The 12,154-nt window shown below is 41.8% G+C and overlaps 1 protein-coding gene across 1 annotated transcript in view; it reads left to right on the top strand.

Annotated features, from left to right (window-relative positions):
• LDAH (lipid droplet associated hydrolase) overlaps positions 1–12,154 on the top strand; it is a 554,138-nt gene that overhangs the window by 114,959 nt on the left and 427,025 nt on the right. Inside the window, exon 7 of the mRNA XM_063315097.1 lies at positions 1,682–2,179. Coding sequence (XP_063171167.1) covers positions 1,682–1,873 — 192 coding nt within the window. The 3' untranslated portion in view covers positions 1,874–2,179. The remainder of the gene's footprint in view (positions 1–1,681; positions 2,180–12,154) is intronic.

Below are 12,154 nucleotides of genomic sequence, written 5' to 3'. Positions count from 1 at the left end.
GGCGCGGGGTCCTCCGCTGGTTTCGGAAGTCGTGCTGCTCCCTCCCGCGGTCGGGTTGCCTCCGTCGCCATCTCCCCTTGGGGTTGGAGCTGAGGCTCGGGTCGGGTGGGGTGGGCGTCCATGGCTCCGGGAGTCCGCGGTGCCTCTGGCCTCGGTCGGTCCTCCTCTGTCTCTTGCCGCGCGGCTCGCCCTCCTTGCCCGCGTCGTTCCGGCCTCATCTTGCTGGTCTTCTCGCCGTCTACTCCTCCCGCGGCTCGTTGTCGTCCGGTGGGGCTCGGCGAGGCTGAGTTTATGACTCTCAGCTTTATGTCATGCGCTGCCTACCTCTGAATAACGTTCAGACACTGGTTTGCAAAGCAGGCTCTGGTTTATTTCAGGGTAGGTACAACGTTGGTAGAAAAAAGCTGAGAGTGACAGGAGCGCGCCGGTGCGGGGTTTAAATACCCCGCGCCGGTCAGCGCCCCCTCGCTCTCGGTCACGTCACCCCCCTTTGTCCCATGCGTTGCCCTGCCATTGGTTGAGGGTTTCCAGGATCGCCCATCCTCAGGTTTTCATTCTTCTGCTGATTGCTTTCAGCTGGGCGATCCCCGTTGTATTGCCGCTGATGGCTTGGGTGGCTCCGTGATCCGTTTAGCTATTGTTTGTTAGCCGTTAGTCGTTGTGGGTTGATGGCTACTTAACTTGTACCCCTTCACCTATTTCCTTGTCATTGTCATGAGTGCCATTGCGCTGATGACTTTAGCTCAACGGCACTCATGACAGGGAATTCACAAGTTTTTTCAGTATACAGATAGAGATAACCTGCAAGCAAAGCAAAAGATGTCAGGATGTTTTCCTTGGGCAGTCTGGGTCTACTCTATTTTCTTTGTTCACTTTTCTGTGCTGTGACACCCAGTTCTTGTTTTGGAGGAAAGGGTTCACCTTCCTTCCCTGCATGCTGAGATCCCAGTGAAAATCCTTCCCTATCTGCAGCTGCTATTTATTTAAACGTTTAAAAAAAAACCCAACAGAATTCCAAGTGACGCATTTAGTATGATGTCTGATTTGGCCCTAAAAGTAAAAAACAAATGCACTGGAAAGTGCAACAGCCCGTTCTAAGTTGCTTGCTTAGAAACATATTCTATTGATCCTCAGGGTCCAGATTGTACATCTAAGTGTTTGCTTTGCGTCCAGCTTGAAGAAGCAGGAAGACTACACCTCCTGGATTTCCCTGGCAGAGGAAACATTTCTGCCTGTAGATTGGATAGACAACAGATGTAAAGATTCCACTGCACTTCCACTTGTCTTGCTGGTTGTGGATATACATCATCCCAAGTCAGTCTGTGCTGCAACATAAAGAAAGGGCTACCCTTGCCTATCACTTTGGGTTACTAGGTGGTACGATAATTCTCAGTAAGCCTCTCTTGATTGGAGCCTGTTGTTGTTGTTGTCTTACAACTTCAGTAATCTTCATTGAAGGAATTCTGATCATCAACATTTATTTTCTATGGTATTTCTAATACATAAGTTGTTTCATAATCCCACTATGGTATCGTGGTATAGGCTCAAGCTGTTGAATGTCCTTGGAATTTGGATAGTATTCTTGGACCATGTCTTAGTTTTCTGTCTGATAATTGGATTATCTCTGGTCTTTTTTTTCCCACTACCCTCCATTTAAGATAGTTCTTTATTTTTATTTCAGCTGACTTTTTACTATGGAGCTGCCGATGTATGGTGTCCTCTGCAGTACTATGAAGAGATGAAGATGGAGTTTCCAGATGGAGACATTCGACTGTGTGAGAAAGGAATCCGCCATGCTTTTGTGCTGGATGCCAGCAAAGAAATGGCTGAAATGATAATAGGCTGGGTACAGGATGATCTCTCCAAGCTATAATGGAGATAGAGTAGATAGTGGGAGGAATTGACTGTATTGTAGCTGTGTAGTGTTCCTTGCTGGGTTTGCCTTGAATTTGTCTGTGCATTATGGCTTGCTTTTTTCTGGAAGCTCTGGTGTTGACCTGATGGCCCAAACTACATTCCTGTTGACAAGGTTCCTAACAAATACCCGCGGTAAGGCTGTAAACACATGGAGCTCATTTTATCAAGAACTGTAAGGTATTCACACAAAGGCAGCAACATCTGTGCTGTAAACCAGGGCCACATAAACCAGTTGGGCAAGGTACATTTTCCGTGCCATGATGTAACTGAAAGCAAGTCTGCTCATTCTCTGCAGATTAACAATATTGGTTGGCCATTAGTGGTGGAGACAAAAAAATGGGGAGAAGAATATATGAAGCACGCATTAAAGGACCTGGCCAGCTAGTTGGCCAGAACCCTTAACAAGGGCATGCTAGACTGGAGTATTTTATTCCAGTTCCTAATGTCACTCCTGTATTGCTCAGGTGTAGCTGAGGAGAAGACACAATATCTTACTTAAAAGGTATTCCCTGGGTGCACGGCAGGTTGAGACTAATTTCTTTTGGTTTGCTATTTCTAGCATCGGAAGTCTTAGCCGTTGTGCTGACAGCGCCTTGTAAATATGTTTGCTAAGCCCCAAAAGGTGTCATCAAACAGGAGGAAGATAATGTGGGCCTGTTGGAATTATGATGCTGAAAAAGGTGGTAAGAATGAAGATGATTGCAAAAGGTTTGCAATTACAGCATTGAAATAGTAGGCTGTGATTCAGTACAATTTTAGGCTCCTGTGGAGGTAAAAGTGGAAATGTTCCTTTCATTCACTACTTAAACTATTGCAACTGCTTACTCCACCATATGTTGTGATTATGGTACTGGACACCTTGATTCAAGTCCTCTCTTGAACTGTAGAGACCCCTGGATTCCTTTAAGCCAGAATCTGCCTCCCTCTACAGCCACTGACTACCTCTCAGCTCAGCTACCTCACAGGGTTGTTGTTAAAAATAAAATGAGAGGATACCCACCCCCCATGTGCCATCTTGACTACCCAAATGAATGAATTAGTCAGCCATTAATTCTGTGTCTAGCCAGCATGGTGCCTCTTGCAATGTTACATGAATTGGTGCATCAAACACTTAGCTCTTGCAACTTACAAACCCCAGTCTGCTCATCAACACCATTCATTGTACCACAACATTGCCATAGCCTTGCATCCATAATTGTGTCCCATACTGTTGTCGAGGTGGTTATGGCTAGAATCTACTGTCACTCACTGTTAAAACCATTCAAATGATGTTCCTGGCATGTGCAAAAGTTGGGGGGAAAGGTAAAATGGCATCTAATTTAGGGCTATGATATTAGAATAGCAAATCACTACAAAATAGCTGTTCTTTTCACAACACTATGCAATATGTGGTTATTGCTTAAATAAATTTCCACTTCCATTGTGACAGATGAGATATAGTTGGTGTGCAGAAATAGAAAAAGAACAATGTTGCTCTCAATCAGGGCCAACAAAGAATTTGTAAAGTGTGTACTTCTTATTCAAAAAGATGTGAGCACATTGATTAGAGCTGTGCAAAGGTTAAAAAGACTTGTGTGCATTTTGTCCACTCCACTTCATTCGAAGCCCTTGATACCTCAATACCCAGCCTGTGGAATGGTGTTTTCTATATACGGACAACCTTTTGCCACAGACAGTGAGAATAATTGCTGAGGTATATGTTATTTTACAACTGTTTTTAGAACAGACAACTTTGGTGACATGATCCATTTTTATTAATTTGTTTCTCAACCAAAGGCTGCAGAAAAATACAACTCTGAATTAGCATAGCCACTAATGGGTATGGAATATTACCCTCACCTCCTTTTTTCATTTTTTTGTGATTTTTCTGTTTAAACAAAAGCAGGTACATTAAGACTGTTGTTCATATTTTGGGAATTTGAGAGGAAAAAGAGGCTAGGGATTACCTATGCCCCGTAAGCTTAAGCAGGCTGATCCTGGAACAGCTCTCTCATTTGTCTGCCCAATAATTCAGGTCAGTACCCTGCGCTAAATGCCATGTTGTATGCTTGTCCTTGTCTCCCTAATCTTGACCATTGCCTAAACCCAGGTAGCCATGTAATTGTAAAGGGAGGCTGATGGAAAGTTGTGTACATGGACGTGCTAGGCATCTGTCTCCTTTTCTGCTTTCTGCCCACCCTGAAAAAAGCCCAGGGCACAACTGGACTTCATTCTTGGAAGAAGCCCTATTTGCAACAACACTGCTATCTGCTGCTGGCCAGGATGAGAAGGGTACTGTCTTGTGTTAGCAAGGAAAAAAATGGAAGCTGTTTGTCACTTGGTTCACATTTTTGCAAACTTTGGAGTTGTGTTTTGATGATCAGGTTGGCTGGTTCTGTGCTATGCAAACCCCCACCCACCCATCCTCAGGAAAAAATTGAGCTGGTAGCAGACAACAAAGAGAGCAGCCATCTTGGCAGGAAGCCCAGGCATTGCAAAGGTGCCCGGAAGGCTGTCCCTGTCTGCTGCTTGATGGCAACAGGCTGATGGTGGCTGTTTTCATCATACGGGGAAGGATTCATCTGATGATTGAAGCCATCGCAGGCAGGGTGGGCACAGAGGCTTAACCAGCTCCATTCCCTTCTGACCCTGCTTCATCCCACCCTTGTGGCTGCAAGGGGCAAAAAGTAAAAGGATTGGAGGGGTGGCCTATCCAAAACAATCTTAATTTAGCCTGAGGGCCAGTAGCAGGAAGAGAGGGAAAGTTGTGCATTTCTTTCTTGCAGGTTCTCCCAACACAGCAGATCAGGGGAAGTTAGTTTAATCCAAACCAACCCTGAGACCATTTCATGTGAAAGCTAACCTTCTGTAACTCCACTATTGCCTGGGTTAGTATATCAATGTAACTCCATCCCCCCAATCCAGTTACGTGTGTGTGTGGACAGAGCCACAAGATATTTGCCCCAGGGCCTTGGCAGGATACCTTGTTGAACTATTATAGAACTTCAGTAGATGTATTAAGTGTTCTGATCTATGTATTTATGTATGCATATATATTGCTTGGGCAGATATTAATATTGCTGGGAATCCAAGTGGGCATAAGCATCACTAGCATTGTATCTAAAATTTAAGGAGGGTTTTTGGAGTGTAAAAAAATATTCTGTGTGAGTATTGATATTTGCATAACTTGGTTGTGTGTTCTGTTCTATGTGGTCTCATTTGATCCTAGTGTTTTGTAGATCTTAAAAAAATATATATTCCTACAATACTTTTGTGTGTAAATGTGGTCAGGCAGAGGAATATTTATAACCTGGTAGTAACTATGTTACCTACCAAAAGGGAAGTCCAGATCTTTTAACAATCAATATTTAATTGAAAACACCCAGCAATAGACCATGGGACACTTAATGCGATGAAGTCTGACCAATTTGTAACAGTGACAGCCTATTTCCAGAATGTGATACTTATTAATTTTGCTGCTGTCCTCCTTGCTTGTCCTACTCATCTCAGTAAGCCTATCTTGGAACCATTGCAGTATTTCCCAGCACAGTTTTAATCATAGGGATTCATTGCCTGCTTTTACATGAAACGTAAATGTTTGTCTCACTAGTAGTTTTCACATGGGCATATGAGATTGTCTTAATTTAAACAAATTTTGTAAACTATGATAATTGCTTAATGTAAAATACTAGTTTACTCTTAAGAATTGTCATTCATTAATAATATGGCTAGCTTCTTGTTTCTTCCTGCATCTGAAATACTCTTTTGATCTTTGTTTCTGGGTGCTGTTCTCCCAATGGTAGAAAACTGAAATTGATAAGCAATTAATAAATGTTCTTTCTCCTTTTAATTTTTAATTAAATGGAATAAATAAAACTGAACAAGAGACAGTATCAGGAGTGCAGCTTTACGGCCAGATTCTACCTATGTTTATTCGGAAGTAAACACAACACTGTTCACTGCTTTGTAAGGTTGGAGAGATGTTTGCAGGGAGGAAAGGAAATTTGTAACAGTTCGTAACAGTTTGCAGGAAATAAAAGGGGTTTGCATTGGGAGTGCCCAGCAAAAATGGTAAGAAAAAAACATCTCCAACACATCTTCTAGGTTCTCCCTTGTGTTTCACTTGCACATTTCCGGTTCCTGAAGAAATGCTCTCATGTTCCATTCTTTGCAGATAGAACAAAAAATACACCATTGGAGAAGCCAAAACTTGGAACTCTGTAAATTTGGTTGGCCTGAAGCAGAGCAACTGTTCAATTAAACCTGCTAGTACAGATGAGGGCTGGGCAAATCCTTTGAAAGAGAAGCACCCGTTTTTGAATCACTGAAATAGTCAGGTCTTTTTCCTGGGTTGAAGCTTCCCTGGGCACCTTACAAAGCGGATGGATTGTATGTGCACGTGTGTGTGTGTATGGGGCAGAGTAGGGGGGAGTCTTGCAAAAGATACAGTGGCTTTAATGATTCCAAAACTGGTACGTTTTATCCTTTCTGCTCATTCTAAGGATTTGCCCAGTCTTGATACATATCCATGTAAAATGGAATTATACTAATTCATAAAGGAATTTCTGAATTTCCATACTCAAAGAGAATTGATCATCAACTGCTGGGGTAAAATAACAGGGTTGGATAATTGCTTATCCTAACCTGCTTGTGAGTTTTCAGATAAAACTTGGTGAAGAAGCGGTAAGGAGACCCATGGACTTTGTTCAAGTCCATCCTCAGCCACAGAACCTCACTGGGTGACTTTGGGCAGTCAGTCTCCCTCAGCCCATCCTACCTGACAGGGTTGCTGTTGATGTGGGGGAAAATAAAGAAGGAAGTGTCCTATATGCTGCCTCAAGCTCCTGAACAAAAGGCAGGTTGTAACTCAAATAAATAAATAAAACTTCAGCTCTTGGTTTCCTTTACACAATTCCTGATTATAATAAATTGGGTGAGAAATGTTATCCACATGGTAGAAAGGCTGTACATTCTGCACATGATGAACCAGACTTTCCATATCCAGCGCATAGCTGTAAGATTTCTAAATATTCGTCTCTGGCTATACATCCACACAACAAAAGGTATGACCAATAGATAATTTAGCATTTGTATTTCCATTTACAATTCCATTCTCATCTTCCTCCTATTCAATTTTTTCCATTACAAAACACTTTGTTTGAATAACATAGAAGTGAAGAATGTGGCTGTTAGTAAAGTTGCTTAACACTTTATGTGGAATGATAAAAACCTGCTTGTACCCTGGAGACTCACTTTACTTTCAGGGTCACAGGGTCAAGTTAAGACTTGGGATTACTGTGAGCCCCAAAGCCTCTTTATTGGAATTTAGGCAACGTAAGAACCCACCGAGAGTCTCCTAGTGACCAAGAGTAATTAAAGCAGTAGATAACCCTGAAAGAGAAAGCTATAGAGTGGGAATATAGAGTGATTCCCAAAAGTGGCAGTGGCTTTAAGCAGTGATTGTGCAGAATTTATGGAGCAGGACAACTCATGTATACAATGGAACCATGGAGGGAGAAGGCCATTGTCCTTGCATGAAAGAAGGCATAGCCAAGAAGTGTTGGCAGTCGACATGGGCTCTTTAACCTTGCTTGATAAAGAGAACTCCTCAGGTGAACATTTCTTACATTTGCTGTGTATTTGGTTCTTCCTAGTCATTTCATCACCATTTGGATTTTCTTCTTCAGACACTGAGATATTTTATTCTATCCTTGACGGGGAGAGAGGAGGGGGCCTTTCCATATTGTATGTTATAAAAAACACTGGCAGCAGACTGAAGATTTACTTTATTAAATTTATACACCGCCCATCTCACTATGAAAGTGACTCTGGGCGGCTTACAAATAAAAGGTCATAAAAACCATTATAAAAGTACAAGAAATACAAGAAAGTTAAGAGAAAAATTAAAAGGCGGAGAGAGCTTCTTCAAGCCACCAACCACCCCCAGGGCTGCCTAACACTATTGAATCCCCAAGCTAGTTGGCAGAGCCAGGTCTTAACGCTCTTCCATAGCCCAGTGAAGATGAAATAAATACTAAAATGCTGCCCATACACTTGGAGAAGGGGATCTATGGTGGTGTCCTTCTTTCATTTTGTTACCCTCTTCATTGATTTCATTCTAATAAATGAGCCAGGAGACTGGTTTCTAACAAGACTTGGACATACCAGGAAAGAGGATAGAGACAGCTGCCATAACAGGAATGTCCTTACAGAAGTTTGAAATAGAAATCTAATGTGGGATATAGGCAGTTTGGAAGAATGGTGGCACACAGCTTGGCCTAAATTGCCTGGTGTAGGAGCAGCTGTTTCTAGATGGGCCTTATACTTAGGCAAGCAAGGTGATGTCAGCCCTAATAGGTAGACCAGACCAAGAAATCAACTCCACAGGAAGGCTAAAACTAGTTATTGAAATTGGCTGTATTAACAGGATCTTGCAAGTCTGATTGTGCTGTCCCTCCTCCCCCTTCTTATACTTAGGTGAATTAGGGAGGTGTCTGTCTGAGCCTCTTCCCAATATTATCTGCCTATTGTGTCCTTAAGATATGTTTTACCCCTCGTGGCCCTGGCAATGGTGCTTGTGTATCTCCATCAAGATCATCTTCCTTACTCTCTACAGGTGATTACCTCAGATAGTGGAAACCTCCTCCCCTACCTTATTATCTTCCCTCAGCATACAGTTGCTGTGGTAAGGAAGGTGATGCTTACTCATTGGAAGCCTGATAGAACCTGGAGGCAGAAGGCCAGGATCCCATTTAATCAGAGGACCCCCAGAGCTGACTTACCACCTGTTGAATGGACATTATCTTATGCAATGGTTGGTCCAAGCACCAGCCCATTCTGACACAGGTAAGTGCCAGTGGAGAAAAACCATACTCAATGGAGCAGGCAGAAAGGCAGTCCTTCTCAGCTACACAATCCAGCGTCCATCAAGCATACAAACCACTATTCTGTAATGCATGCTGGTGCACTGCTATCTTTTGATGTGGAAATAAGATTCAGTTATCAGTTCTGTCAGCTTTAGTATCCAAAATGCAGAAGGGTGGAAATGGCATTTTGGCTGCTCCTTTAAGGCAATAAAATGTTTGACTATGGGAATGAATATAGCAATAAAATCTGAAATACTAATTTCAATTAGTTGTCCAAAATACATTTAACTGAGAGGATCTATAATTCTTTGGAATCCAGGAATGAATCCAAAATAAGGACCAAATTGAAGCAATCAGATTTTTTGTAAGTTTTTTAAAGCCTTGAACTATGTAATTAAGTTACAGAGGATTTAATGCATGTTCACACTGGGATCTTGAAATCACTTTATTAGGTCACGGACCCCAGTAAACATAGCGGGACTCACTTCTGCTGTAATACAATCCCTAAACTTAAAAACTATGAAATATTCTCAAGCAAACTTAACTTGGAAGCAAATCCTATTTCAATCATAGGCACTTGTTTAGGCAAAAGCGATCAAAAGTATTTGCCTCTACACAGAGCTGGATTAGGATTGGGCCATCCTAAAAGAAATACCGTTCTCCATCATCATTACCCAGAGATATCCATTCTATTTCAATCTTCTAAAATGCTGGTCTAGAAGCGTGATGATCTAGAAGCACTCACAGCAGCTTCTTCCCCAAGTCCCAACATGCAACAGGCATGCTTAAGTGGGGATGCAGAAGTTGATATGCTATATTTGGACATAATGTGACATGGCAGAGAGCCAGTTTGGTGCAGTGGTTAAGGCACAAGGCTAGAAACTGGGAATCCGTGAGTTCTAGTCCCACCTTGGGCACAAAGCTGGCTGGCTGACTTTGGGCCGGTCCCTCTTTCTCAGCCCTGGGAAGGAGGCAAGGGCAAACCACTTCTGAAAAACCTGCCAAGAAAACTGCAGGGACTAGTCCAAGCAGATGCCAGGGGTCAAACACAGACCTGAAAGCAAAAAAACAAAAACGTAGTGATATGTGCTGTGAAATGGGGGCCTGAAAGGTGGGGTTAAAAGTGTGAGGTAAGGGTTCAGGTTTTGGACTAGGTCTAGAAAGAACAAGTTGAAGTCCATCTCTCAGCCCAACTTGCCTCACAAAGTGAGTGGGGGGAGGGGGGAATGGAAGGAAATGCTCCATATACTGCCTTTGTGTCCTGAAGGCATCTATTGAATAAATACATTTCCTGACAACCACTGTACATCTATCTTTCCTGTACAACTGGCTGGTTTAGAAGTTGAATTCCTGAAAGAGCGAAACATCTTTGTCACTACTTCACCTGGGTGATACTTTCCTTGTCTCTGTCCCTTAGATGCCAAGTAAGAAAAGCGTATCCTAATGCACAAGGTTTTAGGGAGGAAAAATCCAGTGACGGCAATAAAGCACTTGTGGGAAAAAGTGCTGAATAAATTGACATAGAGTTGGATTTTTCTTGCAAAAACCTCCAACTAATAATAGAAATATTCCTAGTTGAAGATCCCAACTTCCAATATTAAAAAAAAAAGTTTCTAAAGAAAAATGCAGAGAAGCACATATCAATAAAATATTTAATAAACTTATCTGTACAAAATATTTAAATGGTTAATTAAGAGTATACAGAATTGCTTATTTAACAAATATATACCACTATATAATATATTCAAGAAAATATATATTGCTTGTTTACAACTGATTTACAATCCACTATGTACAATCTATTTAAATTTTAGAATACATACAATGCATTTACACCCTTGCTTACAGAGCTATCTTCCATAGAACATTTCACACATTCAGACCCACGTAACAGTTTAATCACCCCAAAATAGGCATCTATTTTTATATACAGGGATATATGTAACACCGTAAATAAAAGTTCTACAAAGTGAAAAAGAGAAAGACCAAGAAAATTATCTGGGGGTTCTGACACAAGAGAGAAGTAACCTTATAAATTAAGATGTAGAATTGGAAGCATGTTGCCTTGGTTTTTGGGTAAAACTGCAGATATTTTTAGTATAAGGAGAAAGCAATTGCATTCACTTAGCCAGGGAGATAAGTATGTTCCAACATTTTTCTCAGGGTTGTTCAGAATATGGAGTAAGGAAGAAGCAGCTGGTTTCCTGGGGAAGAAAGAAAAAACGAAATCCAGTTTCTTGTTAATGAGGAAAGGAAATACATACATAAACAGCTTCAGAGCAGCCAGAGTTTTTGGATCTGATGTTAACAGCTTGGGTGTTCCTAATCCTGTATTTTAGAGAATAATTACCAATGGCTTGATTTCCACATATATTTAGCTCTTTCTGCAGCTATTCAAGGAAAGGGAGGCTGCACAAAGTGCAGAAAGGAACCATCAACATCTAAGCTGATGTAAGAGAAAATATCGATGAGAAAAGCAGGCGAAGACCAAAAGCCGTGAACTGTGTGGGCATTCCTGAGGTCTGACCAAAGTTAATTCAACTATTTGCAACCCAACAATGTAAAAAATGTCAAAATGTGCAACACTATTTTTAATTCTAGATATTTTCACCCGCTTCCCTCTGGCCATATTTCGAGATAAGTTACCTTCACGGGACCTGAGTCCAATCCCACAGTAAATCAGGCGTATCTCCTGAAAGTCAATAAAATTATGATGGATTCCAACCAATGTGAATGTTGGGGGAGAAGAGAGCAGGGGAAGGTGCAGATATCAGTCTTTGTGCATCCATGGGTCTCTACTGCATCTGGCTGGAGAATGTGTCTTTAAATCTGCCCTTTAGATGGTTGCATTTAACATAGCAGAGGCAGTATTATGTCACAGGCATGCTACAATCTGGTCATTTTTGGGGCTCTTGCAGATACCAAAGGGGGAACTTTGCCTGGTTTACTTATAACACCAAGCTTTACCCTCCACAATTAATTGAACTAACCAAATTATGGTTAACCATAGTTTATGGAATTAATCCGATGCTGGGGTTCACACTGCTATGCCAAATCATAAACTAACCACAGGGGCTGAGTACGCACAATATGCTAGATTAAAATGTGGTTGGTTAGTTTGTGGTTCAGGATGACTAAGTTTATTGGATGGGTAGACCATTAGTCATCATCACCCTAGAACTGGGGCAGGGAATTTCTGGACCTGAAGATGCTGTTGGCCCATGGCTCCTATAATACCCGATTATTGGCTCATCCTTTTGAAAGTGAATGGGAGCTGGATTCAAACAGCCATCCTTCTGAACGGCATTCAGAAAGCACACAGCACCCTCTCTTTAGGATCTCCTGTCAATGTAAATTGTTGCAATTAACAGAAGTTAAGCATAGCTGGGCTT

This window comes from Candoia aspera, chromosome 1 (genome assembly GCF_035149785.1).
Source record: "Candoia aspera isolate rCanAsp1 chromosome 1, rCanAsp1.hap2, whole genome shotgun sequence".
NCBI classification, from domain to species: Eukaryota; Metazoa; Chordata; class Lepidosauria; order Squamata; family Boidae; genus Candoia; species Candoia aspera.
The sequence above is the reverse complement of the archived record's forward strand: the minus strand, read 5'-3'. Positions and strand labels throughout refer to the sequence as shown.